Source organism: Hemiscyllium ocellatum, chromosome 13, assembly GCF_020745735.1.
Source record: "Hemiscyllium ocellatum isolate sHemOce1 chromosome 13, sHemOce1.pat.X.cur, whole genome shotgun sequence".
Taxonomy (NCBI): domain Eukaryota; kingdom Metazoa; phylum Chordata; class Chondrichthyes; order Orectolobiformes; family Hemiscylliidae; genus Hemiscyllium; species Hemiscyllium ocellatum.
Window position 1 is genome coordinate 33,411,417 of NC_083413.1, and position 21,725 is coordinate 33,433,141.

Consider the following 21,725-nt stretch of genomic DNA (forward strand, 5'->3'; position numbering starts at 1 on the left):
TCCAGCAACATATTTTTCAATCCTGTCTAGTCTAGTAGTCTGTACCTCAGTATTCTCCTTGACAACAATGTCTATTTCTAGTGTGAATACTAACAAAAGATATTCATTTAGCATTTCTATCTCCTCTGACTCCACGCACAGCTTCCCACCACTATCCTTGATTGGTCCTAATCTTTCTTTAGTCATTCTTTTATTCCTGATATACCAAGAGAAAGCTTTAGGGTTTTCCTTGATCCCATCTGCCAACAACTTATTATGTCCCCTCCCAGCTCTTCTTGGCTCTCTCTTTAGTTCTTTCCTGGTGAACTTGTATCCTCAAGGATGTTGCAAGGATTGGAGGATTTGAGCTATTGGAAGAGGCAGAACAAGCTGGGGCTGTTTTCTCTGGATCGTCGGAGGCTGAGGGGTTACCTTACAGAGGTTTACAAAAGCATGAAGGGCATGGATAGGATAAACAGACAAAGTATTTTCTCTGCGATGGGGGAGTCGAGAACTAAAGGGCAAAGGTTTAGGGTGAGCGGGGAAGGATATAAAAAAGACCAAAGGGACAACCTTTTCACGCAGAGGGTGGTATGCGTATGAAATGTGCTGCCAGAGGAAGTGGTGGAGGCTAGTACAATTGCAACATTTAAAAGGCATTTGAATGGGTATATGAATAGGAAGGGTTTGGAGCGATATGGGCCGGGTGGTGGCAGGTGGAACTAGATTGGGTTGGGACATCTGGTCGGCATGGACAGGTTAGACCGATCGGTCTGTTTCCCTGCTGTACAGGGAATTAAAATTATTGTCCAGTTATGAAATGAAAACAATGAAAATCAACATTTTGCCATTGTAATTTGTCTTATATAAATGTTCCAAGAGATTAGAGAGTGCAGAAACAAAGGGGGATTGCAGCATATGTGCAAGGTTATTGAAGGTGGGAAGAGCAGGTTGAGAACACAATTAACAAAGCATGCAGAATACTGGGCTTTGTAAACAAAGGGACTGAGTACAAAATCAAGGAAATTACAGTAAAACTGTACAAAACACTGGTTTAGCCTTAGCTGAAACACTAGGTTTTTAGGAAGAATGAGAAAGCATTAAAGAGGGTACAGAAAGGGTTGACAAGAATAATTCCAGGGGCACGGAACTTCATTTACATGAACAGATTTAAACAGCTGGACTGCTCTCCTTCGAAATAAGATAAAGAGAAAATTTGATAAAGGTGTTTAAAATCATGAGGGATATTTGCAGACTGGATGGACAAAGTTCTCCCTGTGGGAATATTCAAGAGTCATAGGACAATGATTTAAGGTAATTTGCAATAGTGACACAAGAGACACAGAGAATGGTTGGGATCTGAAATACACTGCCTGGGTGCGGGCTGAGATAAATTTCATCAAGGTTTTCAGAAAAGAATTGGATAGTTATCCAAAAAGAAAATAAATGAAGAACTATGGGTACAGACAGAACAGGACACGAAATGAATTGTTTTTACCTTGAACTGTCATACACAATGGGTTGATTGGTGTTGTCCTGTGCTGTAATCATTCAGTGATTATCTACTATAGCATACAATTAGTTAAAAAACTGCATTGAGAATGCACCTCATTATGATACTTTTTAATACTTGGTACACTGCAAATACTTTATACATTATCAAAACTTTAAGACACATCACCTGTCCCAGAACAGCAGAAATCAAGGATGTTTTGCCAGTGCCCACACTGCCACAGATTCCAACCAGCTTCTCCTGAAAGAGATCACATTAACTAACTCTTAGTATTTTAGCTATAGGCACCGTGGATTACAAATATAGATTTGGAAACACTTTTTTTGCATGAAATTAAATTTTACTGTGAATTAACTGCAATATCTTGCAATTTCTGTTACCAAATGATGTATTTAAAATATAAATTCTCATTTCCTGTGACAGTTAAATCATCTTTGGATTTTTTTTTCTTACCTTTGGAATACTAAGGTTGATGTTGTAGAGAGTTCTCTGCAGTCTGGGATTAGTCAAATAAATCCCTTTGTTCTCATCAGGGCTGGGTTGTTCATCACTGTCTATTAGCAGATGTCCGTTTTGTTCAGTTAGTGGACCACTTTGTACATTCTGGTGTAGTTTCTTTTTCTCTTTCTTCATTTTGGTATCGTGCTGGTCTGTTTTGAAGTTGGGAGTCATCTTGGGTGAAGCCTGGGCACTGGAGTCTGGGCAGTCCCAAGCCAGAGTAGCGCTTTTCAGCTCTATGGCGATTTGAGGACATTCTGGCTTCTTTCTTATGATGTGAAATTCTTCCATTAGAAATAAACTCTGAACAGGTTGGAGAGGTGTAAAGTTATGACATCTGGTCAATGGAGGTTAAGCCAATGGCACAGGCAGCAATACACAGCAGCAGGCTAAAGAAGCAGCTTCTGAAGATCAAATGGAGCTCATTAGTAGCAACTAAATCCAGGCCCAATTACAGCCTGGCAAAACTAGAACAGACTGAATATAATTAGAAGGCGTAGAGTCATGCTGATCTTTTTTTTCACTATCATACCAGAGCAACCCAAACATAAAATGTATCAGGAACTCTTTTCATAAAACAGAATTTTTTGTTCAAGAAATTGAACGAATGCAAATATCTTGGCTTTTAATTTTCTTGTGTAAACAAGCCGAATCTCAGAATTGTGTATTATAATATTTTTCATTTCATATCTAGTGCTAATTCAAAGTACTCCACCACACAGACAGCAAAATTCTTTCTGTTCTACACCATAATGTGTTTCAATAGTGAGAACTGAGAAAACAGCTACTGGCCCACCATTGTACCATTTCTATTTAACACACAAGATTTCCTTACAGAAGTAAAAACAGAAAGTGGAGAAACTCAGCAGATCAGACAGTATCTGTGGAGAGGGAAAGAGTGAACATTTTGAATCCAGTTCAACTTCTTTGGAACAATTCCAAAACTTTAACTTTCTTTCTCCACATGTACTGTTGGACTGGAGTTCCTCCAACATCTTCTGTCTGAATTTCAAATCTTCAATATCTTCAGTATTTTGTTTTAAATGTAGATATCCTTGCAGTCTATATTTTCAGTGTCTGTATAATCAGGTCACTCATAGGTGACAAAATTAATCAAATTCCATTTTTTTACATGGTAGTGTAGGATTTTCATTTCTGAACGTAGAATTCAATAGTATTTCAAAGAATTCATGTTGACAGTAGACAAGAAGGTATGTTCTTAATCAGGCCACCATTAGCAAATCCCAGGTGAGAATAACAAGATGGTCAATATCTTCACTCCCACATATTTGTGGACATCAAAATCATCGACAAGCAGAAATGTAAGAAAGGAATTATTTTAATATTAACTTATAAAACCATAAGGCAAGGGTCAATAAAAATATCAGCTGTTGCACACTTCACTTTCACATACCAATTGTACTCAAACAGATGCATGAGTAGGCTGGCTCCTTCAAAATCAAGATGTCATTGACTAATCTTCACAGAGCATCAGCTTTCAGCTAATAACCAACTCTGTTGCATACAAATACTTCCAAATCACTTTGCTGAAAAAATTATGTACATTTGCTATCTGATATAATATCAAGTTTTTTGAATTTACCTACATAATGTTTCAAAAAACAGTAGAACTGTATTTTGAGTTATCATATTCATAGCTCTTACCATTTAAGCTGACAACACATGTTGGAATATACTGGGAGTAGCAACCCTCTGGCATTTTGTTGAAGTCCTTCTGCTCTGTTTGAGGCTGAATAGCAAGTATGAGCAAGCATTTGGATGACAAGTGGATTTACTTTCAAATATGGTGCCAACCCTACTCAAAAGCAAATGATTTCCAGTACCAACCGTTTAAGCCAAGAACATTAAATAGTTCTTTACCAACCTGGGGACAGCAAAATGATCTAAAGCACCATGGAAAGGTCAACCAACTTGTTACAAATCAGCTACTGACCTTGGTATTATTCTGTGCAGCAAAAACTTTAGTATATTTTCTGCTTAAAACTGTTAGGAAAGCTTACTTCATACATCTTTGTTTATAAAATTGGATGAACCTTACTCACATTTTTAATTATAGACTTAGAAACTTGCAAAATATATCAGAGACAAACATTATAAATCACTCAAAAGTAAAAGACATCCAGTCAATATCAAATGCACTACAAGTCAATCTAATCCATTTATGATTTAAACCTCAAATAGAAATTATCTGTAAATTAATCTAACAATAGGACTCTATAAAATTTATTTATTTTAAAAGCAAGATATTGCAAGCATTAACATGCTTACATAAGAATGACTCAATATTGTATTGGTTATTTAAGATGAAAAAAATCAGAAGTGAAAAGTTCACATCTCAGAGTGCTTTTGCATTTTTGACTACATCGACCACACAAGCTTTATTAGATATACACATATTTAAATCTATTTTTCCAAATGTAGAAAATTTTTGGATGCAACAAACTTAAAGAAATTTTAAAATGGTTAATCTAAATTACAGCATACTGTCCTACGCAAGTAACTGTATTGACTGGGTATTTTGTGTGTATCTGCAAAAATAAAAATGGTTGCAGAAACTAATTTTATGACTTTACACAGAAGCTTTTTAGTAATCAAGTCAGTAGCAGATTGGGAAAGCTACTGGCATTGTTAACAGTATACATCAAACAGTACTATCACTACTATATAAATCAACATATTACATCCAAAATCTGTTTCATATGCTCACAGAAGACCATTAGTTTGCAAAATTAAAATACAAAGTCATTTATCAAAATGACAGGATGCAGCTAAGACTTCCTGAATAATCAGTTTCAGAAGTCAGAACTAAACAAAATTATGAAATCATAAATAGAAATAATGAAGAAAAGTGGTTTGAATTGCTTTCTTAATTAAAAAAGGCTTGTGATTTCAGGCTCTATACATTCGAGAAACAGGATAAACATTTTGCTAACACAAAAAAGTTGACACTAGGAAATTTTACACTGTTTGAAACACTTGTAATGCACTCAACAATAGATCTTACCGATGAAAAGTGAATGGAACGGTAAAAGTATCGCCTAAATGAAATTTGAGAAGCCAAAGAGTTGAAACCAATGTTTGCACTTAGTGGTATCTCTATGCAGCCAAATAATAGTGACGTGGTAGGTATAGCAAAGGCCATATTACCATGTAAAATCCATGTGTTTGTTTATTCTATTATGTTGGTATTCTTACAGAAATTGGAATGCAGCATGTTGGATAACCCAATAGTCCCAATGTTCCAAAATGATCTAAATTACTTTGTAAAATTTTGAGACTGGATTCATCAATAAACAATTGGTGTACGAAATGCTTCCAACACAATGTCTCAAATTTATCTTCAGCAATAAATTAGAATATTTTCACTACAAAAAAGGCATTCTATATTGTCTAAAATGCTTTTATTGGCCCTAAACTTTAGAGAGGGTGCAGAGGAAATTTACCAGAATGCTGTCTGGACTGGAGGGCATGTCTTATGAAGAAAGGTTGATGCAGCTAGGGCTTTCTCACTGGAGCAAAGGAGGATGAGAGGTAGCCTGATTGAGGTGTTCAAGATGATGAGAGGCATAGATAGAGTGGATAGCCAGAGTTTTTTTCCCAAGGCAGAAATGTCTATCACCAATGGGCATAATTTTAAGGTGATTGGAGGAAGGTTTAGAGGAGATATCAGAGGTAGTTTCTTTACATGGAAAATGGTGGGTGCATGGAATGCCTTGCCAGCAGTGGTAGTAGGGTCAGATACATTAGGGACATTTCAGCAACTTTTGGATAGGCACATGGAAGATAGTACAATGAAGAGTATGTAGGTTAGTCTGACCTTAGAGTAGGATTAAAGGTCGGCAAAACATCAACAGCCCAAGGGCTTGTACTGCGCTGTACTGTTCTATGTTTAAAACAGAGTACTCAAACATCAAAAAAAGTTGAACTTTAAATTATTCAAGCAAAGTACCCAAAATAATTATTTTAAATAGCAAGATTGCCAAGATCATGAAAAAACAGAAAAATGCATCCTAGATCTATATTAGTTTATTTCAGAGTAATTAGCAGAAAAATATTGCAGCAAAACATCCATTTGGTACTGGTGCAGTAGGTTTCTTTTTCTTTCACTGCAGTGATTAAGGCGCGAAACAAATTTAACCCATTTGAGAAAATATGATCAAAATCTTAAAACAATCATGCAATTGGGGTTGGTTTTGAGAAGATGATCTGTTTGCACATTGTAGGTTAATAACCATTGGTCAAATAACAGACTTCTTCAAGCAATCTGAAAATAAATAAGGTGGAAACATTCCACAATAAAATTACCATTCAGGAATCTCAACAGATTCAACAGGATTGTGTGGCAGCATGAAATCCAACCTATTAAGGTTTTTAGAAAACTCAGAGAAACAAGTTTTCTAAAAAGAGATACAAATACAACAGGATATGGTACAGGGTTATTTTTATGTTTCAATATGGTCTGCGTTCGAGAGGCCTAAACTCTAATCAAAATTCCCAGGTGAAATGTTTTGCAAAGACAAAACAATCAACCTTTGAAACAGAATTGTATAACTTTTCAGCATTTGAATTCCTACGCAGCAGCAGCGGGTTTCTTTCATGTTCAAGTCAAGTCCAGGAGCATCCTGAATATCAGTTACAGTATTCAATAATAGTCCTGTTTTGAGTGAGAGTTGCTGTGGAAGACTATTTACAGATATGACCCACATTACATGCAAGTCAGGCTCAATTCTGAAAGTCTAAGTCCAATTTTAATGTGAATAAACAAAATGTAATTTCGTGCAAAAGTTAGCAAGAGTTATAATGTTTATGTTCTAAATTGGAGTTTGCCTTTTGGCAGTCACAGCAACCGATATTCGTTTTATTGATTGTAGCTTTCATTTTTTAACAGCAAAATAATTATTGGTTTTCAGTTCTATACAATCAGTCATAAAACTAAATTTTTTAAAATGCAAACTATACTTTAAAAATATTAGATGCATTTAAATTATTTTAAAAGATGGCTTATTTAAAATCCAAAAATTCTCACCTTGAATCTCTCCACAGCTACAGATGCCTCAGAAAGTGATTTCACAGAGAATGGAGTGACTTTAAGAGAAAACGTCATAGCATTGAAAACTGTCACCACAGTGAAAGCCTGGTTTAAAAACACAAGATATCAAAAATCTGAAACTTTGAACCACTTGCATGAAATAAATAGATATTTACATATCAATACCAGAAAAGCACACATATTTTAGTTAGACTGTCTTCATCTAGTCAAAAAATAAATCCTAGAATTCACACACATCCTCATCCAAGAAAATCAGAAGTCTCAAATCACTGAGTAAATGATATGCAGAGATTTGCTGTTGAAATAGAACACAGCTATCTTGACCAAATTATTGAAAATATTAACACCCATATACAACTCAGTAAAAATAATCGTCACAATCCATCGCACTGCACTGAATAGTTTATCTGGTATCATTAAATGCATTCATAATAGGCTAACTGGAGCTAACCATCCAACATGAATTATTATTTCAGAGAATCTTAAAACCCACGAGACAATTAAAAAAAGTAACATGAGTGTCAGGTAGATAATTGTCAGGTGCCAGCTAAGAAGCAAGCTATGTAAGTTGGGTGCCAGGGTGCACAATGATAAGGAGACAGGGTAAGTGAAGAAGCATTTATAGCAATGAGAAAATAATGTATTAAGTAACTCATCAAATCCTGCACTTGGACGAGTAAGACCAAAGGGTATTTTTGTGTGTTGTACAACTCTGTGATTCTATCAGCCATAATTATGTTGAATGATACAGCAGACTCAAATTGCGAAAATGTCTACTGTAATCCTATTTCTCATGCAAGTGATGTCATTCCTGACAAAAAATTAACCCACCAACAGCAATTAAACATTTCACTTACAAAATTACTTCAGCCATCCACAAGGCATTCAGCAAAGAAATCTGGCAGATGGGGTAAAACTTGTAATATTTTAGCATTGCTCTGCACCATGGATTGCTTATCAGTTCCTACATATTGTCCCCAACTTCTCTTCTAAACCTGCTCAAAATATATTTGATATATATTTTATTAAATATATACAGCATTTGGTCAAACATTAAACTATCCTTTCTCTTTTCAGAAAATGGCAGTACCATATTTTAAGATCATTGATCATTTTATAAATTGGCATTTCCTTTTTCATTTTTAACTGCTATTACTCTTTTCCCACCTCTGCTACGAAATATCATATATCTGTGAAACATTTATCTATTCACATCCAACAAAAAATCCTGCAGAGTTAGTATTCAAATATTCATAATTGTCATCATGCAGACTAACCTCTGCAGCAGTGAGGTCATATCCCAAGAGCATGTGGACAGAAAAAGTTACCACACTAGCTATAACCACAACAACTGGAGCAACACCCACTGAAATGCTTTGAAAATATCCAGCATACTCCAAAATTTGTTGTTCCTTCTCTCGTATTTCTAGAAAAGAAATAAAAATTGGGGGATGGTCAGCAAAAGCAAATACATTTGAATGCAAATGTAATGCAATCACATGAAGTACAATACTTAGAAATATATCAAAATTACAAATTCAAATCTTATAAAAATGGCAACAGAGAAGGCCATTTGGCACACTGTATCCATTTCAGCTTTACGTAAAAAGAAATCAGCAGGTGTTAGACCTTATGCCTTTCCTGTAGCCCTACAAATGTTCTATGCTCAATGGTTATCCAATTTCTTATCAAAACACAGATTTGCATTTATCTAAAATTTTTCACAAACACTGGATGCCTCAAAAGGCTTGACAGCAAATTAAGTAATTTTGCAGCATAACCACTGCTGTATTGCAGAAAATATGGCCGTTAAATTGCATGTAGTAAACTTCCATAACCATGATGTGACCAAATAACCTGTGGATCTAAGTCTGCTCGTTGAGCTGGAAGGTTTGTTTTCAGATGTTTCGTCACCATACTAGGTAACATCATCACTGGTGGTATGTCTCACTTTCTATTTATGTGTTTAGGTTTCTTTGGATGGGGATATTATTTCCGGTCCTTTTTCTAAGAGAATGGTAGATGGGGTCCAAATCAATATGTTTATTGAAGGAGTTCTGGTTGGAATGCCATGCTTCAAGGAATTTTCGTGTGTCTCTCTGTTTGGCTTGTCCTATGATGGATTTGTTGTCCCAGTCATAGTGGTGACCTCCTTCGTCTATATGTAAGGATACTAGCGATAGTGGGTCATGTCTTCTGATGGCTAGTTGATGTTCATGCATCTTCGTGGCTAGTTTTCTGCCTGTTAGACCAATGTAGTTTTTGTTACAGTCCTTGCAAGGTATTTGGTAAATGAAATTTGTTTTGTTTGTTGTTTGTATAAGGTCTTTTAAGTTTATTAGCCGCTTTATAAGTGTGTTGGTAAGTTTGTGGGCTACCATGATACCAAGATGTCTGAGTAGTCTGGAAGTCATTACAGAGATGTCTTTGATGTAGGGTAAAGTTGCTAGGGTTTCTGAGTGCGTTGTGCCTGCTTGTTTGGTTTGTTGCTGATAAATCAGTGGACTGTGTTTACTGGGTACTTGTGCTTCGAGAATACATTGTACAAGTATTTTTCTTCTGCTCTTCATAGTTCCTCGGTGCTGCAGTGCGTAGTGGCTCATTCAAAGTGTCCTAATGCACCTGCATTTGTGGATGTTGGGATGATTGCTTCTGTAGTTAAGTACTTGATCCGTGTGTGTTATTTTCCTATAGACGTAGGTTTGAAGGTCCCCATTGGCTGTTTGCTCTACTGAAACATCCAGGAATGGCAGTTTGTTGTTGTTCTCCTCCTCTCTTGTGAGTTTTATGCTAGTGAGGACATTTCAGAGGGTGTTGTAACTTTCCTCTAATTTGTTTCATTTGGTGATACCAAAGATAACAGCCACATAGTGGACCCAAAGTTTGGGTTGGATGGTTGGGAGAGTTATTTGTTCGAGTCTCTGCATTATTGCTTTTGCTAGGAATCCTGACATTGGTGATCCCATGGATGTTCTGTTGATTTGTTTATAGGTCTTATTATTGAATGTGAAGTGGGTGGTAAGGCACAAGTTCACTAGCTTGACAGTGTTATCTTTGCTGGTGAAGTTGGCACTGTCTGGTGTCAACCTCATCAGCAAAGATAATGTCGTCAATGCACTCAGAAACCCTAGCAATGTTACCCTACATCAAAGACATCTCTGTAATGACTTCCAGATACTCAGACCTCTTGGTATCATGGTAGCCCACAAACTTATCAACACACTTAAACAACGGCTAATAAACTTAAAAGACCTGATACAAACAACAAGCAAAACAAATTTCATTTACAAAATATCTTGCAAGGACTGTAAGAAATACTACATTGGACTAACAGGCCGAAAACTAGCCACCAAGATGCTAGCCATCAGAAGACATGACTCAAACAAACAACTCTCTCAACCATCCAACCCAAACTTTGGGTCTGCTACGTGGATGATATCTTTGCCATCACCAAATGAAACAAATTAGAGGAAACCTGTAACATCATCAATAACATCCTCACTGGCATAAAATTCACAAAAGAGGAGAACAACAAACTGCCATTCCTAGATGCCACAGTAGAGCGAACAATCAACAGGGACCTTCAAACCTGCATCTAAAGGAAAACAACACATACTGGCCAAATACGTAATTACAGAAGCAATCATCCCAAAATCCACAAGCAAATCTGCATTGGGACTCTTTCAACAAGCCACTGCACACTGCAGCACCGAAGAACTACAAAGAGAAATACCTATACAGTGTATTCAAGAAGAACGGGTACACAATAATCACAGTCTGCAAACAGACACAACGTGCTCAGATACCCTAGCAAATTTACTCTATATCAAAAACATCTCTGTAATGACTTCCAGACTACTCAGACCTCATGACATCATGGTAGCCCACAAACTTATCAACACATTTAAACAGTAGCTAATAAACCTATACAAACAACAAGCAAAACAAATGTCATTTACCAAATACCTTGCAAGGACTGTAACAAACACTACATTGGACAACAGGCGGAAAATTAGCCACCACGACTCATGCACATCAACTAGCCATCAGAAGACATGACCCACTATCGCTAGTGTCCTTACATACAGACGAAGGAGGACACCACTTTGACTGGGACAGCAAATCCATCCTAGGACAAGCCAAACAGAGACACACATGAGAATTCCGTGAAGCACGGCATTCCAACCGGAACTTCACCAATAAACACATCAATTTGGACCCCATCTACCATTCTCTTAGAAAAAGAAATGGAAATGATAGCACCCATCCAAAGAAATCTAAACACATAAATAGAAAGCGGGACATACCACCAGCACATCACCGGAGGCTCATTGATGATGTTACCTAGTATGGTGATGAAACATCTGAAGACAAACCTTCCAGGTCAGCGAGCTAACTTACATCCAGAACTTCAAGCTGACCTAAAAATCACTAGTGGGTAACCTGTATTTGTGATATTAAATGAGGGATACGTATGAAAAAATGACACTGGAGATGCTTCACATTCACTTCTTTGAACTACTGTCATGGAACTTTTGTTTCCTCAGAGTAATATCACAGCCGGAAAGCTATCACTTGCAATGTTGTAGTACTCCCTCAGTACTACAGTAGAATGTCAACATTGATTTTTCTGCTCAAGCAAGATGTTCTGAAACTTGAAATGGTTCAGAAAAGATTTACGAGAATGTTGCCAAGGTTGGTGGATTTGAGCTATAGGGAGAGGTTGAGCAGGTTGGGGCTGACTTCCCTGGAGTGTCAGGGACTGCGGGGTGACCTTACAGAGGTTTATTCAATTATGAGGGGCATGGATAGGATGAATAGACCCTGGGGTGGAGGAATCCAGAACTAGGGTGGGAGGGGAAAGTTCTACATACGGGGCAACTTTTTCACGTAGTGGGTGGTATGTGTATGGAATGAGCTGCCAGAGGAAGTGGCACAGGCTGGTAAAATTGTAACATTTAAAAGGCATCTGGATGGGTATATGAATCGGAAGGGTTTGAAGGGATAAGAGTCAGGTACTGGCAAGTGGGACTAGACTGGGTTGGGATATCTGGTCGGCATGGACGAGTTGGACCGAAGGGTCTGTTTCTGTGCTATACATCTCTATGACTCTAAGCTCTGGAACGGGATATGAACCTGAACCAGTCACCCAGGCATAAGAATGCTACTAATAAATGCCATTATTGAATATATTTTCATCATATTCTTAGGCAGCGGATTTCAAGCCTGATAACTTGCTGCATAAAACGTTTCTCATGTTACCAATGGTTATTTCATCGATCAGCTGTATCTATGTCCTCTGATTCTCAACCTTTGGAGCAGTTTATCTCTAGTTATTCCTAACACATCATGAAAACAAAATGTCTTTGTTAATTCTGCACAAATAATGCTGAATTTCAAGATTCTGTTATCACACAGCATGTGGAGAAAAGAAAATATTTACTGTGCACCATGTGGAAATCATTTCAGAGGGTAGTTAACATGATACAGGATGCCTTGTGCAAGACCTATTAATACAAAACTTTAATGATACATGATGGTAAACTCAAAGGAATATTGATTTTTATCACCTGAATAACAGCATATATTCATTTATATGCATAGGCTGAACAAATAACATGTAACAGTTCAAGCTTTAAACTTGGAAAAGGGAAGATTGAGAGCCGCCCAAATTGAATTCTTTAAAATTAGGAAAAGGCTCAATGGGAAAGTTGTTTAAACCTCGGCAAAGGAAAAACCAAAACAAAAGATAAAAGTACTCAACAATAATTGTATATGTAAATTCAATACAAACTTTGTTTTACCAAGATAATGGTTAGAATAAGAGAACCTCTCACTGCATATACACAAATATTTGCAGAGAATAGCTGAAGGGAAAGGTAACTAATTATCATAAAGAAAGGAAGTTTGGGAAGGCAGAGCTAGATGAAGTAGGGTGGGACTAAGCTCATGTGGAGCAGAAAGAATTCTGTTTCTGTGCTTAAACCAAAAGAAAACACAGGTAGGTTTCATCAATCTAGCACCCATTCATAAAAAACATCAGAAGTAGGAGCAGCAGGAGTTAGAATGCAATCTAGTGAGAAATGCATTTTCAATGCAAATTCAAGTTCATACTTGCCTCAGGGAGTTGACAAGGAACACAGGGTAAATGGAAGTTTGACATGAGTCAGCTTTGGCTGAACTGAATATTGTACCAGGCTGATGGAACTGAATGGTCTACTCTGACTTCTGAAGTGGACATATTCTTTGCTAATTGTTAATTATTAAGTTTATGAAAAAGGGCTATGAGAAAGTGGATCAGTCAGATAAAATGCACTTTAAGTTGTTTAATAAGGTATACTCACTGAGAATGCTCTGAGAAAACGCCTTCACCCAAGCATACATTTTGATAAATTTTATGTAAGAAATTATTTCATTCATCCTTTGAACACGTTCATCAGTCACAGAAATACACTTCCTTCTGAAGTACACAGTCAACCGGGACACGAACATCTGTCACAAAGAAAATAGTTTCAACAGACTTCCAACACCAGCTCCAATACAATTCGAAAAAAAGTGTAAATGCCTCCATTGCAGTGCTTTGGATTCTGCACATTAGCACCTAGAAGTAGAAATCCAGAAAGTGCTGTGATTCTGTGCATATCCACAGCCCACAATATGACAAACCCACTGATATCTTCAAAACCACTTCCCTTTTGGATTTTCATGTGGCTGCCCAAATTATTCAGCCATGGTGTATTAAGTCATATCTATTGCTCTGTCTCTGAAAAACTGATGTTAATCAATAATCTAATGAGTACATTCTAATACTTACTTGACTCTGTAAAACTTGTAAAAAAATTGAAGGAGAATTAATGCTCTTTATTTTCTGGTTTACTCTGAGCATTTTTCCATCTGATTGACTGTTTACCCTATTTGATAACAACACTTTCATTGGAAATTTGGGGATCTCCTTAACTTAGCACCAGATTCAAATTAACTTTCAGAAGAGTGAAACTCACTCTACCAAGATCACTAGGTCTTTGTCAGTGTGTTTTTTAAAAAGTCTGCGATAACTACTCTTACTTCATCACTGACCGCAAACTCTGGGTCATTATACTTGGTTCAGTAAGACATTTCTTCACAGAGGTAGCAAAGAAGTCAAGAGGAAAATAAAGCCATGGATTTAATCCTAGGAATCAAGGAGGGAATAAGAGATTGGAACGTTAAGCATGAACATTTTGATTTGTCTAGATTTTTATTCCATTGTCTTCATTTTCATACTATCCACATATCGAATAAATAAACAATATACCAAGAGAAGTATCCAGTTAAATTAGATAAATCCATTGTTTATTTAAAAAAACCCATCCCTACAAACATATCTTGATTTGCAGTTAGAGCTTGTTTATAAATGCCATTCAGATCACTTTGTCTCAGCTGGAGACCTGAGATAACGTAGAAAGAGTTCTCCAAAACAGGTCAACTGTGTGATAGAATACACTCCACTTGCCTGGACGTATGTAGCTCTAATAATGTTCAAGGAGTTTGTCACCACCCAGACAAAGATGCCCGCTTGATTGGCACTGCATTCATCACCTATAACGTTCACTCTCTTCACTATCAATGCACAGAGATAGCAGTGTAAACTAGCCACAAAATGCAGTGCAGTAACTCTCCAAGAATCCTTTGAAAGCACTTTCCAAACCCTCAACCACGATCACCCAGAAGGACTAAAATAGCAGTTGTATGGGAACAGCATAAACTGCCAGTTCACCTCCAAGTCACACACCATCCTGACTTAGAAATATTACTCTTTCTTCATAATTGCTGGGTCAACTTCCTCTAACGCTCCTCTTAACAGCTCGATAGACATTTCTTCATCTTAGAACTGCAGGTGTACAAACAGGCATCTTCTACAGGGCAATTAGAACTGTGAAATAAATGCTAGACTAGCCACATCCCATGAATGAATTAAATATTTAAAATACATAAAATTTAAAATAATATGGGTACATCCAAAGAGCAAAGCTTCCAGGAAAGGCGTTCAAACTCTGAAAGGCAAAATATGTCAGAAACTGCACTATTAGGCTGGTTTGCTGGGATGGCAGGGGAAAATAAGAAATGGAATCAAAAAGTAAATGCACCACAATATGGGCTCAAAAATAAGCAAGCTTTAAAAGAAAAACAGCAAAAGATTCTCATAAGGTCCCTAATACTATTTTTTACTACTATTTACTGATGGAATCTTAAGATATTTCAACAATTTTTTTTTCCCTGGAAGTAAACTAGCAGTAATAACTAATGGCAGGAATAAAAGTGGTGCCTTTAAGTGTTGAAAATGTTTGGAGTGGAAACAACAAGGATGCTTGCTATAAACAGATGCACAGAAGATCTTTCTCAGGCATGTTGGATAAGCATGGCATATTTACACAATCCATGATCAAAACTGTGGTGTTGAAAGTGGATATCAAAATTACCACACAGTCAATAGTCATAATGCTTAACAGTTGTGTCAGTGATCACTCCTGAAGTATGGACAAGATGAGAACAACTGGAGCTTGAAATTAAAATCAATGCATACAAACTCTGTGCACTTTTAATGAAAACATGTAATTGAATATGGTTCCAAAATGCACTGTAAAAATAAGAATAAAGCTAAAATATAGCATATTACAAACAATATTCTGTTAATTAAAATATCAAAACTGATAGATGCTTAAACTAGTTATAACAAAATTTTCATTGCTACACTAAAATTAGTTTAATATGTCATCACTCAGTGGCTAACAACTCTTCAATTTAACAGTTCTGTTTTAGGAAAAAGCCACAACTTACCATAGCTGGGTAAAAAAGTATGAAGACTGCAGAACCAAGAAATGCAGTAGGACCAAGCAATGTGGCATTATAAATCATTCCCAGAACTGCTACAAGAGGCCCTCCTGCAAGCAAACTTCCGACTGCAGCTGCTTCAAACAGTCGCTGTCCATCGCTTGAACAAATATTGATAAGCTGTGGACAGGAAGAAAGACAAAATACTAGATGGATTGCACAGAGAGGATCATAGATTTCTGAGATTTCCAAAAAGTATTTTTGCAGTTAATTTTGTTTTTTGAAAAAGCCTCATACACAGATACTTACTCCCTGTCTATATATTTTCCCTACTGCCTGCAGTCATTTATTTTTACACATTTCAGAAGGTGATCAGATAATTAATTAAATCAGATAATGAATGATGTGTTATTTTCCTTCTGCAACTTAAGTATAAAGTATATGTCTTAAAGATCCAGGTTCATTTGTTGTGTCTTGTTCAGATTAGCACTGGACGTGATAAATTATTCAATTAATTTAATTTTATTTTTATTTTTTGTGCAATGCATATTTGCATTCAACATTCAAAATGAAACAAATAGTCCAAAATACATTTTAAAACTATGTGAATGATTTGTAACAAAAACAGAAATTGCTCAGCAGATCTGGCAGCATTGGTAGGAAGAAACCTTTGTTGATGTGAGCATTTATATTCGATATATACACATTGCAAATTTCATTAAGAAAAGCGGCAAAGGTATATGCTGAACATAAGGCTCAAGCAATTTTAGCTACTTCATCAATGACATCCCCTGCATCACAAGGTCAAAAAGGGAAAGTTCAACACTGCTTGCAGCTCCTCAGATACTGTCCATGCCCAACATCAGCAAGTGCATGGCAATATCCAGTTTCAAGCTGACAAGTAATGTCCATGTCACACAAGTACCAGGTAATGATCATCTCCAACCACATAGGATCAAACCATCATTCCTTGATATTCAACTAACAACATCCTGGGAGTTATCACTAAACAGAAACTCAACTGGATTATGCATACAAATAGGTTGACTACAAGAACAAGTCAGAGGCTAGGAATCTTGCTGGGAATTTCTAACTTCAAAGTTTTCCATCATCTTTACATCCAAGTCAGGAGAAGGATGGAATACTCTCCATTGTCTGGATGAGTGCAGTTCCAACATGCACTTAAGAAGTATGAAACCAGCCAGGACAAAGTAGCCTACTTGACTGCCACCACATCACTACCAAGGCTCACTCCATTCACTACCAAGCTTGCATGGCAATTGTAAACAACTTACAGGAAGATGGACTAGAGAAACTCACCGCAGCTTCTAACCTTACAACCACTACTACTTATAAGGAAAAGACAACAGATACACGAGAAATGTATGGCCACCTGCCAATTCCCACCAAGCTACTCACAATGCAGATTTAGAAATATATTGTCATTCTTTCAACGCTCCTGGTCAAAATCCTGGAACTCCATCCCTCAAGGCATTCTGGGTCTTTTATACAGCAAGCAGATTGCAGAGGTTCGTGAAAGCAACATCACCAACTGCTCAAAACCAACTAGGAATAGGCAATAAGTGATGTCCACATCCCGTGAATGAATAGAAAAGAATTATTCTGCTTGCTAACTCCATCGAGGAAATATAGGAATTGGGGGATTGTCTTGACCAAGTTAACTGCAAACCGAGTCTCTTGATAATCATTAAAAAAAGGTAATGAGGATGACTGAAAAAATCTGCAAGATTCTATTTACTGGAGTTCAACTTGAACAAGTTGATAACTTCCTTTATCCTAGATCACTCATAACACAAGATACAGAGTCTACCAAAGATGAGAATAACAGGCGAGAATAACAATGGCCATGTCATTGTAAACTTAACAGCATGGAGTAGCCACAGCATCTCAATCACTACAAAAATTTGTCTTCTGAAAACTCTAGGCTGGTGATCTTTTGCAAGTTGGACTAATCAACAAGAATAATGAGGCTCAATTAAGACCATTTCAAATGAAAGGACTTTGATAGGAATAGGTCAAGGAGTGCCAAGCAGAGAAACATGTGGGCTCTTGAGAAAGCTGATGTTAAGATTAGATTACTTACATTGTGGAAACAGGCCCTTTGGCCCAATAAGTCCACACCGACCCACCGGAGTGCACCCCCCCAGACCCATTCCTCTACATTTACCCCTGACTAATGCACCTAACACTACAGGCAATTTAACATGGCCAATTCACTTAACCTGCACATTTTTGGACTGTGGGAGAAAACCGGAGTACCTGGAGGAAACCCAGGCAGACACAGGGAGAATGTGCAAACTCCACAGTCAGTCGCCTGAGGCGGAAATGAACCCAGGTCTCTGGCACTGTGAGCCAACAGTGCTAACCACTGTGCCATTGTGCCGCCTGGAACTTGCTTGAAGCAGTGATATCAGGAAAGTTCATATTGTCACGTTAAGGTGCAGCCTGTTACCACGTGTGCTGCTGTGCTGGATGCTTCCTAGTTTCACTTATTTTCTTCTTTCTGCAACTCCTGTGCTTACCTACCTCACTGTGAAATTTTACACATGCTGGGCTGGTTGAAAACAAAATTTCACATTTCAGTATTGCAAGACTACTCCTAACCTCCAAATCTCAATTATATGCCACACACACCGTTACATATCTTTGACCTTGCTTCTTCCATCACTGCATACATCCTATTCAGTTCCATACCATAATTCTTATTCATTTGTGGGTAACAATTTACTTCCCCCGTTGTTTCTTTTCTTACTATAGCAAATATAATGGTGCCCAAGAAAATTACAGCGTGTGGAATAATTAAAAATGTTGGGTTGTAAAAACCTACATTGCAGAACTTGGGATCTGTGAATTAATCTACATGATGCAGGTATGGTCATGCATATCTGGTCTAACAAAACATGCACTGTGAACATACCTCACCCAAAGATTTCTCCTTTATATTCTTAAGTTTTAGAATCTTGTCAAATGCCATGGTCAGGACAGCTCCTCGAAGCCTAGCAGCTGTGCGATAGTTCAGTGCCCAGGTCATTGCCAGTGACCAGGAACGGACTACTTCAGTCAAAAACAATCCAAGACTTAAGAACAAGCCATACTGCAGGTTTGATTCACTCAATGCTGTGTAGTCCAGGAGACGCTTGACAAGAAAAGCCTAGAAAAGGAAAATTCTGGTGTGAAAATGAAAAAGTATTGCAAATGTTTGCAGATTTTTAAAAAGGATTGAATATATGTACAGAATTTTGCAGTGCTTATTTTACCATATTCTATGACAACATTCTGTCAATGTACCTACAGTTGACTGAAGAATGAAGTGGCAGAGTTTGCAAAACACTCCTGAAAGTAAACAATGCAAGTTTAATCATACTAGAACAGGAAACAATAGCTGAGATGTTTACATTAGAATTAATCTTGGTTATTGTTTTACCTAAGTGAAAATACTTACCTCTCACATAAATCTACTGTACCGATGTCAACAGTGTGAATATGTAGACGCATGACTTGAAGGAGGAAGTGGAAACCACAAGATTGGCAACTTTATTATATCATGAAGTCAACTCACATCATGGGGGACAATTTTATTAGAATTTCAATGATTTTCACTATATGTATAATATATAAATATATATATAAAAAACACAACAAACATCTTTAACAGAAGTCCACACATAAATACAAAACGTCAATGCAAAAATTGGATGCATCAATTACACTCAATTGCCATGTATTGGTCATCGTAAAAATATTGTGTGCAACTAAAACCAATAGTCTCTAAATATACATCAAACTCCCAATATGAATAGAGTACAATTGATGTAACAAAGTAAATTACCAAGATAATCAGCTCTTACAAAAAGGATTTTGTGGAAAAGTGGATGTCTCAGGCTATCTACTATATTCCACTTGCAATCTATATTTACATAACAGCGTGTATGTATGTCATTTTTCTTTTTAGGAGGGAGAAATCAGTAAATCTGGCATGGAGTTCACTGCAAGATACAGATTCTGAAAAATCGGCAATCAAACAGAATTTTCTCAAATTGTGTCAAGTTAAGAATTAGATTCAGGTAATGCATCATCATTTTGAATAAATAAAACTCTTATGGAGAATGTAAAGCCAATTACTTGCAAAGATTGCACACAAAATAAAATGTAATTTTCATTCAAATCCAAATCATTTTAAATATTCTATTTATTCTGACACGTTTGATAAAGTTATCCCTTATTATGATCCATGCATTCAATACTTCCAGTTACAGTGAAAAAGTAAATTGGGGTGTAGTAGATAAAAAAAAACTGTATAGAAAGAGTAATAAATGGAGGCAGAGGTATGATGCAGATTCATTATTTTTAAAAAACGAATAGTACAATATGAAGGTATTTTACGCTGGCGTATTTTGAATTAATACAATCTCCTCTGGAGTAGTGAAATAAGTTAAAAGGAATTTTTTTTTCTGATTAATAAATCCTGGATATTTAAGGTTTAGAGAGAAAAGCTGTTTAAACAAAGCTCTGGCTGCTAAATCATAACATATTTAATGTCTTCTGCTAAATCATGATTTTTGCAAACAAGAACTGCAGGCAGCCACATTTCATCATGTGCACAATTTACTGAGGCAGCAACAAGCAGTTTGCAATTGTTGCTCCCACTAAACAATGGTGCTATCCCTCTGAATTCACCTGTAATCCTGTTCGTTTCATCAAGGATTTACTGGGCTAATTTATTATGAATAATAATACATGAGCATTTTTTACAAGCTGCATTGTTCTTCATATCATTAACTAGCAGATGGCAAAGATTATGGCAGAAATTAAAAGGTGAAGCTCAGTACTGACTTCAACAAGTTCACCCAATTAAACAGGATTTTGGCAGGTGATTTCCATATACCTGGAATAGCAGTTGCTTTTGTTGCAGCTATCTCATTTCTTCTGCTATTGTTACAATTGCTGATGTATTTAAATATGGGAAGTACAAATGCTAGAGAGGACAAATGTGGGCAGAGGAAGGCTGCAGATGGATGTGGAGAATGAGTGAGTGGGGTCTGGCAGATGGAGGATGTGGGGTTGCTTACTTTGCAGGAGAAATGAGGGAGCAGGGCAAGTTGAAACAAGCGCAGAATTCTAGGGTGCTGAAGAATCTAAGTGTTCTGATGCATGAATCACAAAGCGTTGGTGTGCTGGTACAGCAAGTGATTAAGAAGGTTAATAGAATGCTAGCCTTTACTCTGACAGGAATTAAACTTTGAAGCAAGGATGCTTCTAAGTCAGTTATACAGGGCATTGGTGAGACCACATCCTGAATACTGTGATCAGTATTGATCTCCTTATTTAAGTAAGGATATAAATGCACTGGAACAGTTCAGAGGAAGTTTACTAGATTGCTATCTAGAATAACTGCACTGTCTTATTAGTAAATAATGGTTTACACAAGTTTAGAAAGTTGACATGAAGGAAGTATTCAAGATCCTTAATGATCTTGACAGGTTTCCTCTTGTGGATGAGTCCAGAATAGATAGCTCTCCTTAAAAATTAGGTCAGCGAACAAAGATGAGAATTATAATTTATCAGCAGGTTGTGCAACTTTTAAACACTCTGCCTCAGAAAACAATAGAGGCAGAGTCACTGAGTATTTTTAAGGAGTTAGTCGATAAATTCTATAAGGCAAGGGAATCAAAGGAGGTAGATGGGAATGCTTAATTCCAAACACAAACAGATAAACTATGATCTTATTGAATTGGGAAATACTTTTGTTCTTAATGTATCTGTTCATATGTATGTTGTATAGCAATCCCAAACCCACCATTACCCTGCTGAAGTCAAATTACCCCCACTTCA

At 36.8% G+C, this 21,725-nt stretch overlaps 1 protein-coding gene across 2 annotated transcripts in view; it reads right to left on the minus strand.

The window, feature by feature from the left end:
- The window catches only part of abcc5 (ATP-binding cassette, sub-family C (CFTR/MRP), member 5), a 130,516-nt gene that overhangs the window by 78,924 nt on the left and 29,867 nt on the right, over positions 1–21,725 (minus strand). For both annotated transcript variants that reach the window (XM_060834728.1, XM_060834729.1), the window contains exons 6-12: positions 18,811–19,044; positions 15,879–16,052; positions 13,406–13,553; positions 8,339–8,487; positions 7,038–7,145; positions 1,946–2,293; positions 1,661–1,732 (exon numbers count right to left, since the gene is read on the minus strand). In XM_060834728.1, coding sequence (XP_060690711.1) covers positions 1,661–1,732; positions 1,946–2,293; positions 7,038–7,145; positions 8,339–8,487; positions 13,406–13,553; positions 15,879–16,052; positions 18,811–19,044 — 1,233 coding nt within the window. The remainder of the gene's footprint in view (positions 1–1,660; positions 1,733–1,945; positions 2,294–7,037; positions 7,146–8,338; positions 8,488–13,405; positions 13,554–15,878; positions 16,053–18,810; positions 19,045–21,725) is intronic.